Source organism: Tamandua tetradactyla, chromosome 15 (genome assembly GCF_023851605.1).
Source record: "Tamandua tetradactyla isolate mTamTet1 chromosome 15, mTamTet1.pri, whole genome shotgun sequence".
Lineage (NCBI taxonomy): Eukaryota > Metazoa > Chordata > Mammalia > Pilosa > Myrmecophagidae > Tamandua > Tamandua tetradactyla.
In genome coordinates, this window is record NC_135341.1 from 83,529,212 (window position 1) to 83,551,343 (window position 22,132).

Genomic DNA, 22,132 nt, shown 5'->3' on the forward strand with positions numbered 1-22,132 from the left:
GTCACTTGCTGTATATTAGCTCACTTAATCCACATGGTGACTCAGTCGAGAAGATGCGATTTTTGTCTTCCCATTTTATAGAAGGGAGAAATGAGGACAGAGAGGCTGAATAGGTTATCCATGGTCTCATGAGTAAAAAGTGGAATGGCAGGACTTGAACTCAGGCCACATGCCCTGGAGCCTGCAGCTCTCTCAGGGAAGTGGATGAGAGCCCCGCTGAGGCTGGACGGCCCTGAACTGAGCGACCCCTCTGCAGGGGGCCAGCCTGCCCGGTGCTGAAGGACAGAGGGCTGGTCTGGCTGAGGGCGGCTGGCACTGCAGACCCACCAGAGGCCTTTAGGGCTGCTCTGCCCAGGCCACTCAAGGTCAGGGGCCAGTGGAAGATGTACACATCAAGAGAATCTTGGAGAAATGCTCCCCATGGGAATGAATCCCAAATGGGAGGTGTTCAAGAATCAGTGGGGGATGCTGTGTTGGGCAGAGAGTGTTTCTAGGTAAAACAGCCCACCAAACAAACAAAAACAAGTAAAAGTAAATAAATAAACAAAAAAGTCATGCAAAAAGCCCCGATGAGGGGGCCATCTCTTCTGCCTGTGGGTAAAATGGACACAGCTCTAGAAATAAAAGAAGATCCATACGAAGGGCTTCAGAGGGTAGGAGTGAGTTGTTTTGGTTTTTATTTAATGCCAGGTTTGAAAGAAGGAAGAATATGTCTGCCATTTGTTACACACTCATTCTATTAAAAATCCGTCCAGATGCCTCCACGGGGCTCTGTCAGGACTGGAGGGTCCCTATGGCTTCTTCCCAAAGCTAGTAGAGAGCTAATGGGTGGGGAGGGAGGTGCTGGGCAGGCATCGTGCGTGCGGCCATCACTTCTTTTTGAACACTTGGTGGCACACCTGGTCACCGCAGGTCAGATCCTGCAAAATCAAGAAAGTGGATGAGTAGGTAACGAGCCAGGCTTTCCTTCTGCCTAGTCCCCTGCCCCTCTTGCTTTCTTGGGGGTGGGGCAGCAGGGTTAATGGGGGCCCTTAGCCGGGGCAAAATACACCTGACAGACCCAATCAGCTGGCACGCCCTGCAGGTAGCAGTGATTTGATTTTGGCATGTGAATTGAGCTTGAACAACTATAAAAATGAAAAATGCAATGAAATTATCCTCTTGGGCAGGATTTCTCCTGCTCCCATGATTAAAGCAATATTTAATTTATAAAAGGCAGTGAAGCCACAAAGGAGGGAACAATCTAGTGGGGAGACATGTTTGCAAGTCCAGAGCCTGGGACGATACAGCTGGTGAGTTGTCCGTCCACCCCATGGACTCTTGGCCTCTGGGGATTAGAACATTGGTTGGAGGCTGCACAGCGAGTTGGGGTGTGCACGGCAGAAGGGCGCCCTGTGCACGCTCGTGTGCTGCTTTTCACTCTCCTTGGAGACCACCAGGCTTATCTGCATCTCACTGACTCTTTTTTTTTAAATTTTTATTAATAAACCCAATCAACATAATATGAACATTGTTTTTTTAATCACATAGTTGTATCATCATCATGATCATTTCTTAGAACATTTGCTTCAATTCAGAAAAAGAAATAAAAAGAAAACAGAAAAAAAAATTCATACATACCAAACCCCTTACCCCTCCCATTCATTGATCACTAGCATTTCAATCTACTACGTTTATTTTGACATTTGTTCCCCCTATTATTTATTTATTTTTAATCCGTATGTTTTACTCATCTGTCCGTAAGGCTCTCACTGACCGTTTGAAGGAGGAGAGAAAGGTGTGAGAGTGGGGACAACCACCATCCTCATGCAAATGAGGATAAATCCATTGTCTTAGCCACTGGGACCCTTGGGGATTGTGCTACAATTTAAAAAAATCCATCCTCCAATGTGGAGGAAGTAGGGAAAACCAGCAATGGAGAGGGTGGTGAGGGTCTCACATTCATCACCAGTGACACTGCCTCTGAAAACAAGGATCTCAGCTGAAGCAAGGCTGGCTCTGAAGGGCACGGGGGTGACCTGAATACTGATTTTGGAGCCAGGTACCTGCCTAACCCCATGGGTGGGTGAATGAATGAATGAATGAAGAGGCATTCATCGAATAGGCCATTCATTTAATGGATGAGTGACTGAATGCATGAGGGAATGAACGATTTTTCACTCTTTGAAGGCTGGATCTGAAATGGTGCCTTGAAGATTGAAGAATGAAAAATTAAGCTGTCTAGCCAGATATAATTTATTTAAGGATATCAGCATTTTTTCCTACTGCTCTATTCTACTACCAAATTAACCTAAAATATTTTGGGGTCATGTGGACTTGCCTAATGATGGGAGGTCAGTGCCTGTTTACAGGCAGTTCCCTCTGCACCTCACTCTCCCTCTTTCTTCCAGGATCCCAAAGTTGCATCTTGAACCCTGGGTTTATGTTTCTCCCCAGCTGGTCTTCAACTCCCTGCATTTCTCCTTGGATCTCAGCCTCCTAAGTCAGCATTTTGAACTTTCTTTTTAATTGCATCTGTTCACAGAAACAGCCATATAGATTTCTTCCTCAAGTCCCCTGAGCCGGATGGGAATGGCTTTCCGACTATATGACCACATGCATTTGGCTACAGCTCAGGGGAAGAGAGCAGGACCGTTTTTCTTGTCAAACACCTGGCGAGGTGAACATGGTAGCTTGTTTCAGGACCGCGGATAGGCGCCAAGTGGGTCCCAGGACTCACCAAGTACAGCTTGTTCCCCTCAACCCACTGCCTCCAGCCGCGGTTCTCCTTTTCCCCCTTCTGCACGCACACAAGGACGTCGCCTTCCCAGATCACCAGCGTCTGCAATGACAGATTCCCAGGCAAATCACACGTGTGGTCTGGAGACCCTGAACGAACCTAAACCTGAAGCTGCCGTTCCTGAAGCCCTTCCCTGGCTCTGGCTTGTCCTTAGGGCTGACCCCTCAGCCAGCCTGGGCCAAACCAAGGCTGTTGCATCCAATTTTCCACATGCGCCCGCGATTCCAGCCAGACCGGCGGATTGTGGCTCCCTGTCTCCTGAGTGAAGAATCCTTAAATTTTGTTCTCTCTTAACTAATTCTACGCTTCCATTTTACCATATGGTAAAGATAGCATTTCACATCAATGGGGGACAAGATGATAGATTGGACTATATAACAGAGTAAAATTTCTGGAAGGGGAAAATATATAAAGTTCGTAGATAACTAAATTTGGAAAAAAATAGTCGTAACATATCCTGGACTAAGACCAGATTTTTTATGTATAAAGGGCTCCTGTAAATCAATAAGAAAAAGATTATCAACCTAAGAGGTAAATCAACAAAGGATGTGAACCAACAGCTTAGTTGGGGTGGGGGCGGGGGAAGGACCCAACAACACACACAAACCAAAACCCTGGCAGATGGCTTTCAAACGTAAGAAAAGATATTCAACCTCACTCACAGTAAGAGAAGTGCAAATTAAGCCTTTTTTCAGATCGCTTCATCGTATGGTCAAGGGTAAAGGAGTTTGATGGCACACTGAGTTGGAGAAGGTGTGGGAAGGTACGCGCCCTCATTGGTGGCTGCTGGGAGAATAAATTAGTATAAACCTTTGGGAACGGCAATGATATATTCCTTGTCGAAACATAAAGTGGCATATACTTGCCGACTCGGGGAACTGACACTGACCCTACGGGGTGGTTGTTGTGAGCCCTGCCTGCTGCAGGGAGGTGACAGAGGCGGGGATGCTGCCGAATCAAGCAGGGGACCGACCTGATGGCTTGGTCCCGGTCTTCCCTCCAGCCCCGGGAAGGCGGGGCTCCTCCCGGCCCGGGGGCTCCTCCAGGCAGTGATGCCAGTGGGTGAGGGGCTCGGGGCGGCAGCAGAGCTGCAGGGCTCATGGTGTACGGCCAGGCCGAGCTTAGCCAGCAGGCTGGAGGAGCCACAGCCGGGGGAACCCGCATGCACGTACTCGCAAATTATACAACCACCCACTCTTCCCCCTTCTGTCGCCCTCCTTCACCTCTCCTCGCACCTGCCTGGGTACAATTCATGCCGCCCTCTAGGTGGCTCCGTCTCTGTGCCCGCACGAGGCTTGCAGATTCACCTCCTGAGATGTAGATGTCATTTACATCCAGTTTTTGGGTTTCAGGGTGACCCTGCTGCTGGGTGGTTTTCTTCCAAGCGTGTGTGTGCAAACCGGGTTACACTTCTAGGAGCACGACTCTGCTGAGGCCCAGACATTTACTTTCCTCCGTATCTTGTAAACCCAGATGGCGATACACTGACCCGTGGTGTTTTTTTTTTTTTTCCACTGTGTTTGTACTTTTGGATCTGTTTTTGTTTTTAGTACGAGTCTGTTTTCTACAGATTGTTAAGTCTACCTGGTTCAAAAATAATATTTGACCTTGACCATAGTATCTCTTTTATGTACAATTTTATTCCTCCTCATTTTACTCCCCAACGCGCCGCGGCACTGTTTGTTACAGCAAAGGACTGGAAGCCTCATAAATTCTGCCAGTGGGCGGCTGGTTAAATCCGGTTGTGTCATCCCTGCTGTGCAGCCATGGAACAAGAAGGTACTTCCACACTCACAGAGGAGAGTAGCCTTCAGAGGGTAGTGCTTGAGGTAAAAAAGCAAGTGCACATAAAATAAGGGGAGCGGGGCATGTGCCTGCATGCATTTGAAGGCATGAGAATCTTGCTGCAAGGAGGTAATACAAAACAAACCAACAGAAAACTCCTCAGCAGTCATTGTGTCTGGGGTGGGAACTGAGGGATGGGGGGCTAGGTTAGGAGGGAAGCTTCACTTTTCACTGCCAATTTTTTTTGAACCATTTGCATGTATTACTACCTCCAAAATGAGTTTAAAAATGAAACGCTGCATGCTTTGTAAAGAAAAAATAAGCCTCCCGCTCCTTCAGGGCCGTTGGTAGCTTCACAGCTTTGAATGCTTTGTTGAAGCTCAGTTTGCAGGCTGCAAGGGCTGTGGCCCCTGGGCCTCCCCACCTCGTATCGGCTTACACAGCATGGACATGTGTCACTGAGTCCATGTCTGTCTCACCTCATAGACTATCAGCTCCATGAAAGCAGAGGCCCTGTCAGCTGCCCACTTCAGCCTGCCCAGGCGTGGCAGCGCGGCCGGCACTGAGGGACTGCTTCGTTGGCACTGCTGCGCGAGATTGTGATGGGATGGCTTGGCAGAGATGCAGTCTGGAGGTAAATGCACGTTGGGGAATAAATGGGCGGGCATATTCTCCTATGATGAAGTTATAGGCAGTGACCCACCAAGGAAGACGCCTTGCCTTAGCTTCTGTGGCACCACCAGAGTGCACACATGTCATAGACACTGGCAGGTAATTGTCCATCTGCCTGTCTGCCTTCCCTACGGGGCTGTGAGACCTCGGAGGGTCGGGAAGGGTCTCTGCCTCATTGCTTCATCCCTAGCTCCTGACCCAGGCCTGGCATGTAGCAGGGGCTTAGCAAATTTTGCAGAAGGAAGGAAGAAAGGAGAAAAATGTTAGTGCACAGAGGCCTGTCCTAATACTTTATTTTAATAATCCATATTAAGTAGAAGATTAAAAGTTATTCTGATCCCAAGTGAGTTGGTTATCAATTAATCAGGATGATCTCTACGATAGTACAGCCTTCCTCCTATGTAAAGCAGACAGGGTGAGGCAGAGAGAAGAGAATGACTAAATGAACAAAAATTCTGTAATTCAGTTTGCTTTTGGCTGGGTCCCTTCATGCTGGTAGCAGAAGAGGCTTACAAAGGCTCAGTGGCCTTAAAAGATCCCGAAGTCGAGGAGATGGACATGAGCAGGGAAAGCCATCGCTTCTGAGCTGCGGGATAAAGAAGGAGGGTGTTTCGGGCATGGAGAGCTTATACAGTAAACCAGGAGGAGATGCCCACACTGCGATCTGGGGACACCAGGGAACTGTATCCTCCCCATCCAAAGCGTCCAAAGCTGTCAATATTCAAAGCAGCCGTTTGCTCTATGGTGACGCAGGTGCAAATACCATGACAATGCTAAATTTAGAGAAGTTGATAGTGACATTGTGGTTATATATGAGAGTATCCTAATTCTCAAGGAAATACAGAATTATTTAAGGGGAAATTGTTCAGAAATAGGTGCACAATATATACTAGTGAGAGAGCAAGTGCAGATGATAAAGCAAATGGAACAAAATGGTAACAATTGTTCACTCTTGGGGAAATGGTGTGCAAAGCTTGTATCTTGCAACTTTTCTGTACATTTGGAATTGCTCCCAATAAGAAGTGTTTTTTTATAAAGGGAAAGAACAGCCCTTTAAATGAAGACCACTGAAAAACACTATTAACATGCTTAACCCCTCCCCCGCGGGCCCTCCCCTTGCCTGCTCATCTCAGCTCTGCTGCTGCTGCTTCTCCAGGCAGCACCCCCAGTTCCCGCCGGCACCCCCTCTCCACTCTCACATCTCAGAACATCACAACAACCTCATTTTGGCTTTAACTGCCAACATCTACATCTGCGTTTTCCTGCTCCAATTTCAGTTACTTATTATTCTTTTTACCGAGAGATAATCACATACCATAAAACTCACCCTTTTAAAAGTATACAATTCAGTAGTTTTTAGTACATTCAAAAGCTCATGCAACCATCACCAAGTGTAATTTAAGAATATATTTCAAATCCCCATTTGAAAATACATCCCACTGTACCCATGAACAATCTCTCCTGATTCACCTCTTCCCCCAGCCCCTGGCAATCACTGAACTATTTTCTGTCCCTACAGATTTTCCTATTCTGGACTTTTCTTAGAAATCACACACTGTGTGCCCTTTTGTGTCTGGCCTCTTCCACTAAGAATACTGTTTTCAAGGAATTGCATTCCTTTTTTACGGCTGCATGGTATTCCATTGCATAGATGCCAGTGACTTTCTCATTTCATTTCACATATATATATTCCATGGCCAAAAAACTTATATTTAGAATTTGCCAGCTGGGCTCAGTTTAGATGATTCCAATTTTGTTGGCAACAACCAAAGACCTGTATATTTTTGAAAGAGGCTTTTAGGAACAAACCAGGGGTGGGAGTCAGGAATCTATATGACCTGCAGGAATGAGGAAGGGGGTTCCTGGGCCCCTCAGAGAAGAGTTGATGCCGTACTGGGCGGGGTTTCCCTGCTCTGCTCCCTGTGGAATAAAGAACTGGGTGTGACGGGGCCCTATGGGGGCCTCTGCTGCACCCCAACCCATACCTACCTCTCCTGACTGCTGAAGGGGAAGATGGTCAGAGGGGTTCACAGGGTGGCAGAGAGATGAGAAGTGGATCTCCAGGGAATAAATGTGTGCACACTCACACACACACACTCGCGCAGGCATATGGCTTTTTATGTATGCTCAGAAACGCTGCCAAGTGTGGGCAACAGAATTCCATTAGGGAGACATGCCCTTCCAGCCGGAGGGCTCCAGTCAAGTTTAGGAGAGCAGGTGTCCCCCAGGGCTCTGCTCTTTGGGCTGTGATTGTCATGAGAACAGCCCTTTGCAGGAGACTGAAAACTCTGCCTTGGGTACTTCTCAGTCTCCGCCAGTCCTGAGTGTGTGCGTGTGTGTGTGTGCTTATTGGCCCTAGCATTTTGCTGCAGACAAGGCAGAAACAAGAGGGGTCAGGGCTCAGGGCAGAGGGAAAGTGGAAAGAGTAGGAGGCAGAGGATGAATGCTTGAAGGGTCAGGAAGGCTAGGAAGGACATGACTTATTTGAGGAAAAGTGAGTTCTCTACTCTCAAATGTGTTAGAAGAATAAGCCAGAGAGGGCTTCTCTCCAAGAGCCCTCACTCCAAACTGTAGGGCGAGAGTAAATGAATCATTTTGAACCTATTAGGTTAGAGCTGTAGAGTGATGCAAAAATTTGGAGACAAATTTTCCCATCACGACTGGCGTCGGATGAAATGGCCTTTCAGCAACCCAGTTCAGAAAAGCCTTGTTCTTCCATCACAGGCCTGGGAGGGGTCTCCAAGCGGATGTGCCAGGGCTTGGAAGCTTGTGCTCTTATGCCACTGCTGCTATCATGGGAAATTTTCCACTTTTCTTGAGCAGGGAACACTACATATAATTCAACGTTGACTTGATGTGTGAGATTAGCAATGTTGCAGGACAGTTCAATTGAGAAATAAGACGTGTTCTGCCCTCTGAGCTTTGGAATCATCATAACAGAAAGGAACAGGTTTTCCTCCCATCTCAGGAGAGGAGCCAGAGCTCCTGTCCCATGCGATGGGGGATAGTCCAGCCTTCGGGCCTTTAAAGAGCTCCTAGGAACAGGGTGAGAGTCTGAGGGTGGTGGCCTGGGAAGAGTGGGGCTCATGGGAGAAGGGGGTGAGGGGCACCTCGAGAGGGTCCGAGAGGATTAGAACGTGGACGCTTAGGGAGGGTACACTTAGCCTCTTCCTCCCTCACCTTGGGAGCCAGGGAAGAGGTCCAGGGCTGAGCCTGGTGCCAAGACAGTGGCTGCTGTTCACAGTACCCACCCTCAGATAAATGACAGGGGCATGGACAGTGAGCATTGGCAACCACAATAAATGAGAACCCAGAAATGCTTCCAAGTTTCCTGGACTGTGTCATCCCAGGGGTTCTTGTATGACGCTGTTTGGGGTGGGGGAATCCTTAAACGTGATGGAGATTGGATTTCTTCCCAATCCTGAGAGGCGGGGCTGACCAGGTATAATTTGCTTTGGAAAGCCAAAGAAAGGTGCCCCGAGAGTGTGTCCACCACGAGGATTGGTCACTGGCTGTGACGTCACTAGGTCCCGGAGGGAGGGGGGGAACTGCTGCAAACCACCCCCTCCCACCCACCCACCCACCCACTGCTCCCTCCTCCCTGCTGCCTCCCACCCTCTGCCTTAGCTACCAGCTGGGCCTGACTCCTCTGAAGATTCCAGGTCTCGGGCTGTGCCCCCTCTCCACTCAGTGTTGTTTTCTTCTTGCTCCTTTCAGTGGCCCATCTATAGCCCGGGGCTTCAAGGAGCTAGCAGGCTAGCCCTCCCATGCGGGGTGGAGCGGGAGAATTTTCCAGATTATGTTCAGGGAGTTAAAGATGATGCTAGAATAGAAGCTGCAAAATTCGCCAGAGGCTTCTCCAGGTTGTCAGGTCTGAATAGATTTTATTTAGTCTATGGACTTTTCTGTTTGGTTTGCACAGTACTTAAAAATTGAGATATTTCATATGGAAATATCTAAATTCTCAACTTCTCTTAAGAAGAAAAAAAAATGAATCTGGCCCTAGGAGGCCCTCAGTCCTCTATGACACTGACTGCTTGGCTGGTGCTGAGCAGAGCTGCCCCCTTTAAATGAAGCTGCTCTATGCCGTGTGCCACAGTCGGCATCACCTCCCTCGCCCTGGTCACCCGCCTGCCCGGCCTGTGGGCGCTGGGTCCCTGCCCTGAATCTTGGAGAGATCACGATCCTTTCACCTTTCCTCTGCTCAAAAGCTTAGTGCAGAATCCAGCCTCTTCCTACTACAATGACAACAGTTGCTGGTTGCCCACACCATGATGCCTACTCCGGGCCCCTCTCCTGATGCCTCCCAGATAGTTTTTCATGGTGAACCAAATAGCCAACCTGGGCACAAAACATGCACCAGTGAAGAGCAGCACACGCCGGTACCTTCACATGCCGGTTGTCCAGGCCCTTGGTGAACTCGTCAAACTCCACCCCGACGGTGAAGTCCAGGTCGTAGTTGCGGAACGTGCTGTTGGTTTTGGTCTTGAAGTGATCACCGTCCTGAGCAATGATCTTGGTCTGGACCAGGTGTACTGCGATCTTGAGAGTGGCGAAATCAATATCTGTTGGCAAAGGGAGTTGCGAAGGTTATGATGTGCTCAGCCAGGTTCGCTCATTTCTTTAACAAGTCCAGACATTCAGGACCAGAGACAGATCCCAGAGGGGCCACCCGTGGCTTAAGTGGGAAACACGAGTTGCCTTTTACCTGCCGATTGCTTGAAAACCCAGGAGTCTCCCGGTACCTCCTCCGAAGCCCTAATGGCAAGGAAGGTAGCAGGCAGGGCTCAGGCCTGAGCTGCAGCTTCCCAACACACACACACACACACGTGCACACACACACACACACACACACACACACTACCTCTATCATTGCAGCTGTATTCTCTCTATCCCACATACTGGACTTCTGTCTAGGACTTTACAGAAGAAAGGGTTTTATGGCTTAAAAGAAAAAAGCATTTTGAAAACCACTGGTCTAAATTATGAGTGAAGATGAAACTTTTGTTAATGTCTGCAGCAGGGAAGTGTTGCTACAACTTTTGTTTTAAAAGCCGATTGGAGGCTTACTTAGCTCGGCTGTTCTGTTTCAGTTACAAGACCCTGCTACAGTTTTAAGCATATTCCAGGCACTTAATAAACACCCACTCAGTGATTTCTTTTGTTATGTTTAAAGAAAAAAATTAAGAATTGCTTATGTTTTTATTATGATAAATTTCAAACAAACCGAAGCAGAGAAGAGTACAATGAACCCCATGTACCCATTACCCAGATTCAACAAGTATCAAGATTTTGCCACATGTATTCTATCTACTGCTTTTCTTTGCCTTGGTATTTTAAAGAAAATTATATTTCGCCTTTAGAGATGATTGGTAAGGAAGCGGGGGTGTGCCTTTTGACAGGAGTGTTTACTTTCCTAAACTTGGCATTTTATAACAGGAAGCTATTGCTGACCTCGGTTGTGCATAAAATGTCACCCAAGCCAAAAGTCGCTGTCCTGTGGAATAGATCTAGAAACAGGAGGTAATTCTGGAACTGCTAAGTTTCTACCCTTGCCATGTACAGCATCAAACTCCTCATCTGGAGTCAAATCATATTTGACCCCTGTTATGCCTGTGAAAATTCTCCAGATACCCTTGAGTGTCAATCCAAATCTTTAAATTTTCTTCAGAAAATCCACTGAGAAGGGCCATTTGTTTTCAAACACCAACATTGATTCTATTGTAATCCAAGGGATAATGATGTTCCCAAGAGTAAGAACAGTTCAAATTCACTGAGTGCTGCCTTCCTGAAAATTCCATACCCATCTCTTCGGCCAGTGAGTGCACCGCAGGCTGTGTGATTTCTGCTGTGTGTGTGTGTGGCAACATACTATTGTGTCCATGAGCGCAACCAGTGGGCATCGATAGTCCAGGGAGTGCTTGTCAACTTGGAGGGCTAACACCTCTGCTGCCTTTATCCGTGAGAGTGGAGTATCACTTCCTCCATCTTATCTCTCCATTTTCTCTCTGTCACCTTTCCTTCTGAACCCCTCTTGGTCCCTATTGAGTTTGAATCATGTCCCCCGAAAAGTTACGTTCAGATCCAACCCTTGGTCCTGTGAGTGTGAACCCATTGTAAATAGGACCTTTTGATGAGATTATTTTTAGTTCAGCTGTGACCAACTCAATCAGAATGGGTCTGAATCCTATCACTGGAGGTCTTATAGAGAAGACTACAGAGAGAAAGCCAGGGCAGAAGCAGATCAACAGAACCTGGAAGAGAAAGGAGAGGACATTGCCATGTACATTGTCGTGTGATACAAAAGCCAAGGACCCAAGGATGGCTGGCAGTCAGCCCAGAATGCCAGTCTTTGGGGAGAAAGCATCACTTTTGCTGATGTCTCAATTTTGGGCTTCTCCTGGCCTCAAAACCTTGAGCCAATAAATTCCAGATGTTTAAGCCAAACTGTTGTGTCAGCAGCTGGGAAACTAATACAGTCATCACCACTCACCTCCTCCCAAAGGACCAAGGAGAGACTTGAATTGGTTGCTTGAGCCTCATTTTAGGCAGGCAGTTTGACCACAGCTGGGAAATCACAAGAGAATCACATGGGACAGGGTCCTAACTGCTCCTTTGCATCCTAAACTATATAAAGTCTGGGTTGAGCAAAGGGAGTAATTTTAGGTAATATTAGTCAGCCCAGGAGACAAAAGGTTTATATATCTGTATCCTAAGTTGAAAAGAGAAGGAGGCTAATGTTGGCATCAACAGGTACATGAATGACAGGTGAATGAATGAATGCTCGCCTATTGCTCCCTATTATCTGTTGAACACCCACTGTGTGTAGGAGCTCACCAATGAGTCCCAAACCTGGCTGCCCATCAAGGTCACCTGGGAAGATGTAAAAACTACAGATTTCTGGGCCTTATCCAAATTCAGAATCTACGGGCAACTGACTCCAGTGGTTTTAGAAACTGGACTTTCTCATAGGGGAATGCTCATAGAAAGAGTCCCATGATTTAAAGAGTTTAAAGTCACCCTTTGTACACCTGTCTCTTGTTTCATAGGTGAAGAAGTGGAGGCCCAAAGCGGTTGAGTGAGTTATCTAAGCATGAACAGTTGCTTAGCAGCAATCACAAGGGTTTGGTAATGAGCTTGTTGGGTGGACAAAATAAGTTGGAGGGGAGAAGGCAGTGGTTTTGAACTTGAGTGACCAAGATGAGAGCCAGGGAAGTCAGAGAACAGACCCATTTTATGGGGCATATAGTGAGCTGAGTTTTAGGTAAGGCAAATCTCGGGGTCACCCTGTGTGGACCCTGATCATATGGAGTGGCAATTAAGACCCTTCTTGGAACCAACAAGAATGGTATCCCTGATGGAACCTCCCTTGGAAACTTCCCACTGGCTCACTCCATTCTCCCAACAAACCCACATGACAGATATTCCAGTATCTGCATTTTACCTGTGAGGAAACTGGATTAGAGGAGTTGTGTAAGCCAGGGCTCTACAGTGAGGAAGCAGCAGAGGTGGTATTTGAACACAGGGCCAGCATTGTGCTCTGCAGGCTCTGGGCTGGTGATAACACCAGAAGATCAGATCACCCCAGTTTGTGCAGTTTTCGTGGCTATCTGAGATACTGGTGACTTCTGACTCTCCCCAACTCCTCCTGGAGGCACAGGAGATCCAGCTGGATGAGTCCCCCTGTCTGGGCAGTTTACATTCTCCAGGGCTCTCATGCACTGACCCCACCAAACAGCACCATAATAAGTTAGAGTGGCTCATACTCCAACCCCTTTACATTCTCTGACAGCTCGTTTAGCCTCACCTTGTGGTTTATGGAACTGTACCTAAGCGTGTCCGAGTCACACAGCCTGCAGGCCATGGGAGGCAGGGCAAAGCAAATGCTCTCTCTGCTTCTCTTTGTGCTGTGAATACTTCTAGGCTTCTCAGCCAGCACTCCCAGAACCCAGGGCTCCCCAATGTGTTTGCCATGGGATTTGAGCTCCACAGTCAGTGTGGTGGTCATAAAAATGGGCTGTGATCAACTAAGTTTGGGAAATGTGGATTTAAAACCAAGAGAAGGTGGTTTCTACATGGAAGAGCTTCCTGGATCCTTTAGTAAAGGAAAGATGCCTTGTGGCTCCAAGAGGGGGATGTAGGATCCAGCCTTTCCCAGTCTTATGTGGCTCTAGAACCCCTAGTTCCATATGCTGTGACAGGCACAGGAGCTGAGAAGATGCTAACATGTCATATTCCAACTCATAGTATTTCAGTCTTTCTACCCCAGATACACAGACTAATGAGTCCAGTGATATGTGTCTAATTTCAGCCCTAACACTGGACACTCGGGTCCAGATGAAGCAGCAGAAAGTAGAGGCCATAAGTAGAGCTATTATTGACTGGTAGCTGGTGGCTTGTGGCAATCACTCCACCAGTGGTAGCTGCCATCACCATCGTCATCATCATCACACCCCCTGAGCTCCAGGCCAGTTGCCTCGGAGCCTTTTGTGTTTTCCCAGATACTCCCTGTATGTTTGCTCCTGGAAGCTCTGCCCCTAACCTCCCGATCTCCGAATCTCATAAGGCCCAACCCCAGCCTGGCCTCCTCCAGACTCTTCGGCTTTTTCCTGCCTCCTTTCTCACCTGCTATTCAGACCACCCGGCGTTTCCCTCCAGGAGACACTGCCTGCTATTTTCCTCTGAATTTTTCACAGCGCTGGCTGTTTTCTTCTCCAAAGTGTCACCTCTGTGAGGGCAAGGACAATACTATTTCCCTGCTTAATGCCCTCCATGGAACCAGGGCTGGGCACACAGCGGGTGCTCAACAAACACTCCTGGGATGGTTGCTGGAAGCAGCGGGGTCGGGAGCAGTGGTTCTCAAAGGGAGCATCCTGGGCCAACGGCATGAGCAGCACAGAAATGCCAATTCTGTGGCCCGCTCAGACCTGCAGAGTCAGAAGCTCTGGGGGGTGGACCGTGCTCATTTTTACAAGGCTTCCAGGTGATTCTGTGTACACCAATGTTTCAAACCACCAGGGTAAAAGAATAGGGGGGAGGGGCAGATCTGGGTACCAATTCTGTCCCTGATTTCCCAGCTAAGGGATCTCAGAGAAGACACTTCCCCTCTTTGAGCCTCAGTTTTCTCATGGTAAGATGGGAGAAAGGGTTCTCTCCTCAAAGGGTTACTGATGGTGAAGCTGCAGCGAGAACGATGGAGGAGTCTTCCCCCAGTGCCGAGGAGCTGGCTGGGGCTCAGTGCGCGGTGGCCTCCGCCCTTGGTCTGGCCCGTTTGGGTCAAGCAGTGACGAGGTCGGCATTTGGTGCAGAGTGGAGCATTTCGGTTATCTTTATTCATCCTCACAGCCATCTGCCCCTCCACGCAGCCCAAGGGGACAAGGACTCAGCAGGGGCAGCCAGAAGGGTGGTTGACCTACCCCCTCCCTCACGGTCTCAGCCTGTCGCGCGGTCGTTCTATCTGGCTCGCTGTGACAGTTCCCTGAGTGGATTGCTTCCTTACTCTGTAGTTTAGCTGCTGGGTGGGAACAACCTGAGGTCCTGCTAAGGCCTCCGTGACAGACCAGGATGCTGGCACCCAGTCAGGGCGGGGCGGGTGCCGGGCAAACCACTGCAGAAGAACTGGAAATCACAGAGAGATCGGAACTGAAATGCCCCTCAAAGGGCAAGTCATTTTCCCTCGACGGATGTGGAAATCAAGCTCCAGAGAAGTAAAGTGGTGGACTTGGCATCACCCAGCTAAGGGTGAGAGCTCCCAACAGTTTCTCCACAAATACATTCTGTTTGTTGTTCACACCTAAGAAATGTTTCCCAGATATGACTGCTGGTTCCTGGTTGCTTAGAAAGGTAGATCATAGCTTAAAGTGCTATGGAGACTGGTTTGTCCTGGAAATGCCCTAGTGAATCTTCCTGAGCGGCACTGGGGAATCTTGTTAGGGACGCTCTGCAAATGGAATCAAGCGTCGCTTCTCAGGATTGAAAAATGGCCTGGTCTCTTAGCCACGCTGTCGCGTTTGCACAGTCCGGTTAATCATGTCTCCCTGGCTCCGCCCCAGGGAAGGGAGCCAAATGTGCTGTTGTCGGATTCCTGATATTTCTAATCAAAAGGAAGGGTTTAACTGCAGCTGTGGAATATGTGCACACGTATGGATCAGAGAAACACTTCCTCTTTGGACTTTGCAGTAAAAATTATTTTCCTGATAGGGTGTTTTAACATCAGCATTAACAAGCATGTTGTATCTGCTTTTCTGGATTAAAGGTACCTCCAAGCCTGATTTATAGCCAGGTGAAATGAATTTCTATCTCAAAGGAGAGGGTCCAAAGGCAAGCTATTTCTGAATAATATATATGGCTTGTAGCTGCTGCAGGAAGGAAAAAAAGCAAAGCACCGAAGTGACTTTATTAAAGCGTAGTTTTCATAACTGCATTTTGAACAATGCAAGTCATAAAGTTGAAATATGAGTATGCTATCTGATGCTAAAATGCTTTATAATGTGCTTGTGAAAAAAGCTAAAGTTGCAGGCTAAAAGGGCAGGTGCTTTTTTTGTAAATTAAAGAACAGAGATGCACACATATTCATAAGGAATTCACTCAAAGTGCGGCGTCCATGGGCTTCGACCGAGCTCCTTCATTCTCAAATCGTTAGTGCTCTTAGGCAATTGTGAGAAGCAGAGTGGAAGAGCAATCTTCTCCTTTTTTTCCATACCATTTCCTCTTCCAGATAACACTTCCACAGAGGAGTTAACCCGGCCCCTGCTCATCTCCTCTCACTCCCTCATGGGCATCTCCAATTATGTTTAAAACCTTCCCTCGACATCAGAGGCCGGCTGGAGACCCTGGGGTGCCTCTTTGCTCCCCTTGCCCCATCTCGCCTCCACCACAGTTTAGCACCCACCACAGGGATGAGGGGTGGGGTGGGACTGCCGCCACCCACAGGCAAGGTTTGCCTCTATCTTCACCTGGGCTTTTTCTACCCCTCAGCACTTCCCTATCTGAAAGTCCAACCAGGTGCCGCGGGGTTCAAGTCAAGACTCGGGCAAGGTTTGTGAGCATCAGCAGGAACCCAAATTTTGTGAAACTAGTTCCTCCTTGGGTTATTCGGCATTTAATTCACTCATTTTCCCCCTGGTCTCTGAGTGACTCTCTCACAATATTTCTGAGGGTGCTGCCTGCTTGCTTTGCCTGTCACCATCCTGGGACACCTGGCTGAGAATGAAGCCCCTCCCTCCATCCCTCAGGCCTCGTGCCCCCTCTGGAACAGTGCTGTGGGAAGAGCTCGGGTGCTCCAAGCAGACACCTGAGACTCCTGTCCCAGCTCCACTATCTCCCAGCCGCCAGTCACCCTGGCACCCAGGCACCCCTCTAGAGGCCGACCCCACAACATGGAAAGAATTCCTTCTGTCTTCATCCCTGAGTACACTCTGAGCTCCAGATCTCATATCAAAGTGGCGTTTTTAATGTCCCACTAGGATGTGGAATGGACATCTAAAACCAAAATATGCAAAGCAAAATTCTCGATTCAGTCCCCTTTCCAGCACCTTCTGCCAAAACTCATTCCTTCCTGTGCCTCCCCCATGTCAGCCCCGGGGCCCTCCACCTTCCTGGTTATTCAGGCTGAAACCAAAGAACCATCTTCGGTTCTTCCATTTCCTCTTGCTTCATTTTCAATTCATCTGCAAGCCCTGTTGGCTTCATCTCCAAAATGTACGCTGACTCTGCCCTCCTGCCTCTAGCCAGCAGCAGAACTTTGGCCCAAGCCACCATCCTTTCCTGCCAGGACCACACAACAGCTCCTAAGGGGTCCCCTGCTTTCCAGTCCTGCACTTCTATGATTCTGTGTGGTGATCCTAAGACTATAAATGAGGTAGATTAAGGCACCGTGTGGCCTGACCTCTGCCGACCTCTCCACCCTTATCCCCTCCCTTCTTTCCTCTTACCCACCACCCTCCAAATGCACTGGCCTGTCTCTGCTGTTCCCTCCTCCTGGAACAACACTTCTCAGCATTCAAGCCTGGGCTCAGGTGTCACCTCCTCAGGTGGGCTTCCCTGACCACCCATCTCTCCCAACCCCATTATTATCTTATTTTCTTTAAAAGCTGACCACTCACTGAAACCATCTTAAACCATTTGTGTATTCTTTGTCTCTCACACTAACATGTAAACTCCAGGAGGGAGTTGTCATCTCTTTCACTGCTATTTCACCAATGCCTAAAGTATTTCCTGGCATGGCCTGGGTGACTTGTGGAAAACGGAGTTAATTAAATGAGAGAAAGTACATAAGTTCTAGCACGAATCTCATGGTGGTGTGAGAATAATCTGTGCACTGCTCAGCTCTGAGGCTGGACCTGCCAACTCCTAGAGAGCCCAGGCAGGATTTTGAACATTGCAGGCCTTCAGGAAATATTTCCTGGCAGAGACCACTCATGTGGGAACCTTGTGACTTCAGCCTCCGAGGTGCCACCTTTCCAGCAGAGCTGCTTGGAGATGCCGAGTGCTCTCTGCAGAGGTTGCTGCACTTCAACTCTGCTGCTAATTTCAATGGAAAGAAGAAAGATCTTCATAGAAGGAGCCCCTTGCCTTCTTCTGTGAGTGAAGTGAACCATAGTTCTTTTTCCCAAAGATTTGTGATTTGTAGAATAAGCACTCCCTAAAAGAGGGTCTCAATTTAATATTATCTGGGTCATTTGGGGGCATACACCTTCCGATATCCATCCAGGCCCCCCTTCACTGATGGAAGCTGTGAGATAGTTTCTAATTTGCTCGGTTAACTCCTCCCTGCCTCTTCCCTCGCCGCCCCCCAGTCACTAAATCCAGGCTGTTCCCCACTCTGGACATCTCGGCCCCCACCGCGCCCCCAGCAAGGCTCTCACCATCTCCCCAGGGCCTTCGCAATAACTGCTTGGTACTCCCGTGTCTCTGCAGGCTCCCACCCCCTGGCTGCCAGGGTGGGACTCCTGATGGCAAATCTCTCTCTTCACACAGTCCCCCCCCCACCCCCGCCCGGGGCCCTCTCCTTGCAGGATCAAGTCCCCATGTAACCCGCCACTTTCAGGAATGGCCCTTGGTGCCTTTCCAGACCCTTCCCTCCCCTCCCTTGCACTTGCCCCTCTGTCAATAGCACCCGCTTAGCTCTCCCTGCACATGCCGTTCTCCCTGCACATACCACCCTCCCTGCACATACTGCTCTCCTGCTGGCCTGTGCCTCTGCCCAAGGGCCACCCGAGGCTGAGGGCCCCCCACCCTGCCCATTTTTACAGCATGATGTTAGCACTCCTTCCCTCGAAAGGTGGGGTCCAAGCCCCTCTCCTTGAGGGTGGGTGTGCTGGTGACAGCTTCAGCCAACAGTTTAGCCGAAGGGCCGCCTGTGGCTCCCGAGGCTTCCGCCCCTCTGCGGTGGGGGCAGCATGGGGGCTGCAAGGCCCCCAGGGCACGCAGGGACACTTGCCCTTGCTGGGGCCCGCCTGCTGGGGACGGGAGAGCAGGAGCCCCGCGCCCTCCCCAGCTCAGGGCAGGGCCACCTGAAGGGGCCAGCGTGGCCCCCACAGCTGTGGGGGGAAGGATGAGACGGCTGGGTTGTCCTGGGCCCCTGTGTCCGGGCAGACTCGTTAGCCACCTCCACCGCTCACCCGTGCGGGGGGCTCCCAGGGCGCAGATGGCATGTCCCTGCTTGTCAGGGAGGCCGGGTGACTCCGGCGACTTGCGGTGCTGGCTTCAGGCCTGGGCAGAGAGGATGGGCTCCCCCGCACCCCGCCTTCTCCTTCTCTGATCTTTCAGAGCCCCAGGACTACATTCTTATGCACCCCCCAAGACTCCCCCTCCTTCACCCCTTGTTCCGGCCTAAGGACCTCAGGGCGTGACACCCCCGCCCCCCACCCAGGATAGAATGTTTCTCCAGCTGCTTGCTCCACTTGCAGGAAAGAGTCTAGAGCCTCAAGTAACGCCAGCTGTCTAAGGAGACGGAAGAGGAGGTCCCGTTGACCTTTGGCACTCACACTTTGAACGCTTAATGACTTTGATAATGTGAGCAAACCCAAAGGTTGCCTTGACGTGTCACTCTGCTGGAGAGCAGACGGAGGCATGTTACTGGCCGTGACCGGTCTGCACTCAGAACCGCATCTCTGGAGGAGACCATCCTTCCCTGCTGAACTGACGGCTAGGCCCTCGGAGCCAGCGGGCCACCAGTGCTAGTGGCTAAAGTCAAAGGGTCTAAGAGAGCGATGTGTCTTAGGCAGGGGATGGAATCATGCACAGGAGACCCTACACAACTGGGCACTCACGACGCTCTCCATGCAGGCTCTTTCTAAATTCTAAGGGTCTCTGTCCTCAAAAGGATAATGAAGGCAAACTTACTGACTTCTCACTTTGGGGAAACCAAGCTGTACCTTGAGGTCTGGGTGTGGGAGAAGCCATTCAGATCTGCTGGGATGCCTTTAGCAGCTTAAGTCAAGGAGGCAGCCCCACCTCGGCTGCTTCTGGCCGGGCCCCTTAGACGTGGCTGCGATTCCAGCCAGTCTCTGCCCTGCCATGTCCCCATGGCAGGTGAGAAGGGTCCAGTGTCCTGTCTCAATGACAGGAAAGTGACTCCAGCTAAGGCATGTCTGCACAGAGCATCATGGGCTCGAGCAGGGGCAAGTTCCTGGGGCCTTGAGAAATGGTGGGCTATCAGCAGCTGGGTAAACTGAGGCACCCAAGCACATCTACACTCTGGATTTAGTTAGAGCTGTTGCCTATAGTGTTAATCCTAGTCAGGAAAGTGTCAGCCCACCCCCTACACTGCAGAGACCTTGGTACAAAGAGGCCGAACAGTCTGCTCAGTAGAGGGAAATCAATATGATAGGACGTTAAATTGGAAATTTTGACTGAAACTCTAGGATACAACAGGTATCTGATACTAAAGAGAATTAGAAAGACCATTCCAAAATTCATGTAAGGGAAAGGTCCGAACACCACATTTATGACCCACGAGCCCCACACCCACGCTGAGGGGTTGGTAGGTCTGAACGAACCCTGCAGGGTGGGAAACAAAATTGAACTGGACTTTACACCTTGAAGTCACTTAAAGACCTTTCGTCATTTAAGCACATCTGGGGAGCCATGAAGTTCTCAAGAAAAAGCAAAAGACGCGGCTTGCTTTCTGATTTACATTCCATGAGTCCGGCTAGTCCAGCATAACTGCTGATGCCTTGATCCCCCCAAATAGCCATTATTAAAGTGCTTGCAGTTGTGCCAAATGACAACTACATCCAAAATCATTCTGGGGAACAGGCAAGGCTGAGGTTCAGAAAGGTAAAAAAAAGGTTCAAGGTCACATAGAAAGTTCTGGCTCTAGCTCCAGCTATGGTTTAGGGGCCTCATCTTTGGGACCTTGTTCAGAATTACGGTTCTGAGCTATGCTTCCATTTACCCACATGTGGAATCAGAATATCATTTCTATTGACCACTTCTGGTATTAAAACGTGCAACACGGGTGGGTGTGGGGCACAGGTAGAAATAGTTTTGCCTCCTCTATTCTCCCTCCCTCCACCCCTACTGTGCTGAGGTAAAATTCTGAGGTCCAGGAGGAATAAAGAAAGCTATTCAGTGTTGGAAACATGTTAAAGGTACATGAAGGACTCTATAAATTGTGAAACACATCCCAGCTCTCCTTGTTCACTGACTCAGGAGAAATGGTCATCAACCTCTAATTGCACAGAAAAATCCAAGAGTTTCATTCACGGAGAGCCCTCCCACCACCTTCTGACCCCACCTGTGGCCAGTTATCTTGTGCTGCAGTTGGAGAAAGTTCCAGAGAAGTAACTCCATATGAGGAGAACTTGCAAGCTGGAGAAGGTGATAAGGATAAAATAAGGGCAGGCGGCCAAGGCTGCTGCCCAGCGCCCGCTGAGGCCCACTCCCTCTGGGTGCATGAAGAGCCCGCAGTCTGCAGTGCCGGGCTCTGGATGTTCTGTCGCCCCCCAGGAGACCCCTCTTAGTCAACTCAGAACACAGAAGTAGCCCTGGGCCTGGAGTCAGGTTCCCACGTCAGATAAGCAGTGGGTTGTCTGACCTACAGGAGTAGAGCCTCGCTTGGCCTCCTCTGCTCACGTCTGAGGGATCTTTTAGCCACTCTTTTCCTGCATCCCCAGTACGAGACTGGAGAAAAGGGTAATGCAGGGGTCATGCGTGGGCAAAACGCGGTACACCTGGTTACGGAGGAGATGGCACTCACAAGACAGGGGAGTGACGACGTCATCCTCTTCAGGGTGGTTTACTCTGTGTGTGTGTTGTGTCTTCTCCAATCCGTGTGTGTTTTCTGTGTGCCAGGCTCTGTGCCTCCTATTCTCCTGACATTATCGCATTTAGTGTTCTTCCCCATCTGCAGGTGAGGAGCTGAGCCTCCGAGAGCCCATGGGGCTTGCCCGTCTCCCGTGGCTTGTGTGTGGGGAGAGAGGATTTGCACGCGGGTCTGCTGGGCTGCAGCGTGGCACTGCCCCCAGGGCCAGGCCGCCACCCTCCCGCCGTTCCCGCCCTCGCCCGGCCCCCAGCCCCCTGCGCCCCTTACCCAGAGCCTTCATGTAGCCTTCGAAGTTGTCATTCGTCTCCATCTCCCAGGTCCCGTTCTGGTCCTTCGTCATGGTGGCGGGCTGGGCTCGGCTGGGAGGGTGGCGTGGTCAGGGCGCAGGCTGCGGAGCGCCGCGGGGACGCGCTGCTTTTAGAGCCCAGAGGGCCAGGTTTACGGCTCTGAAGATAACGGTGCAAAGGTCACAAGTACAGCACGAAGGAACTTTCCTTTTTTTCTTTGCAAAGTTCAGCATGACTAGGGTAAGCCCGGGTACGAAGGGCACAAGGTCCTGGAGCGGCCAGGGCCTCTGCCACGGGGACCATGGGGCGGCTCGTGCTCGGGCTCTGGCCGCACATGGA

The 22,132-nt window shown here is 49.8% G+C and overlaps 1 protein-coding gene across 1 annotated transcript; it reads right to left on the reverse strand.

Annotated features, from left to right (window-relative positions):
• Positions 1-654: 654 nt before the first annotated feature.
• On the reverse strand, positions 655-21,894 carry RBP2 (retinol binding protein 2). Its single transcript, XM_077130426.1, has 4 exons — positions 21,774-21,894; positions 9,623-9,801; positions 2,720-2,821; positions 655-920 (listed from the first exon to the last, which is right to left on the reverse strand). The coding sequence occupies exons 1-4, from the start codon at positions 21,844-21,846 to the stop codon at positions 870-872; spliced, it is 405 nt and encodes a 134-aa protein (XP_076986541.1). The 5' UTR covers positions 21,847-21,894; the 3' UTR covers positions 655-869.
• Positions 21,895-22,132: the final 238 nt, after the last annotated feature.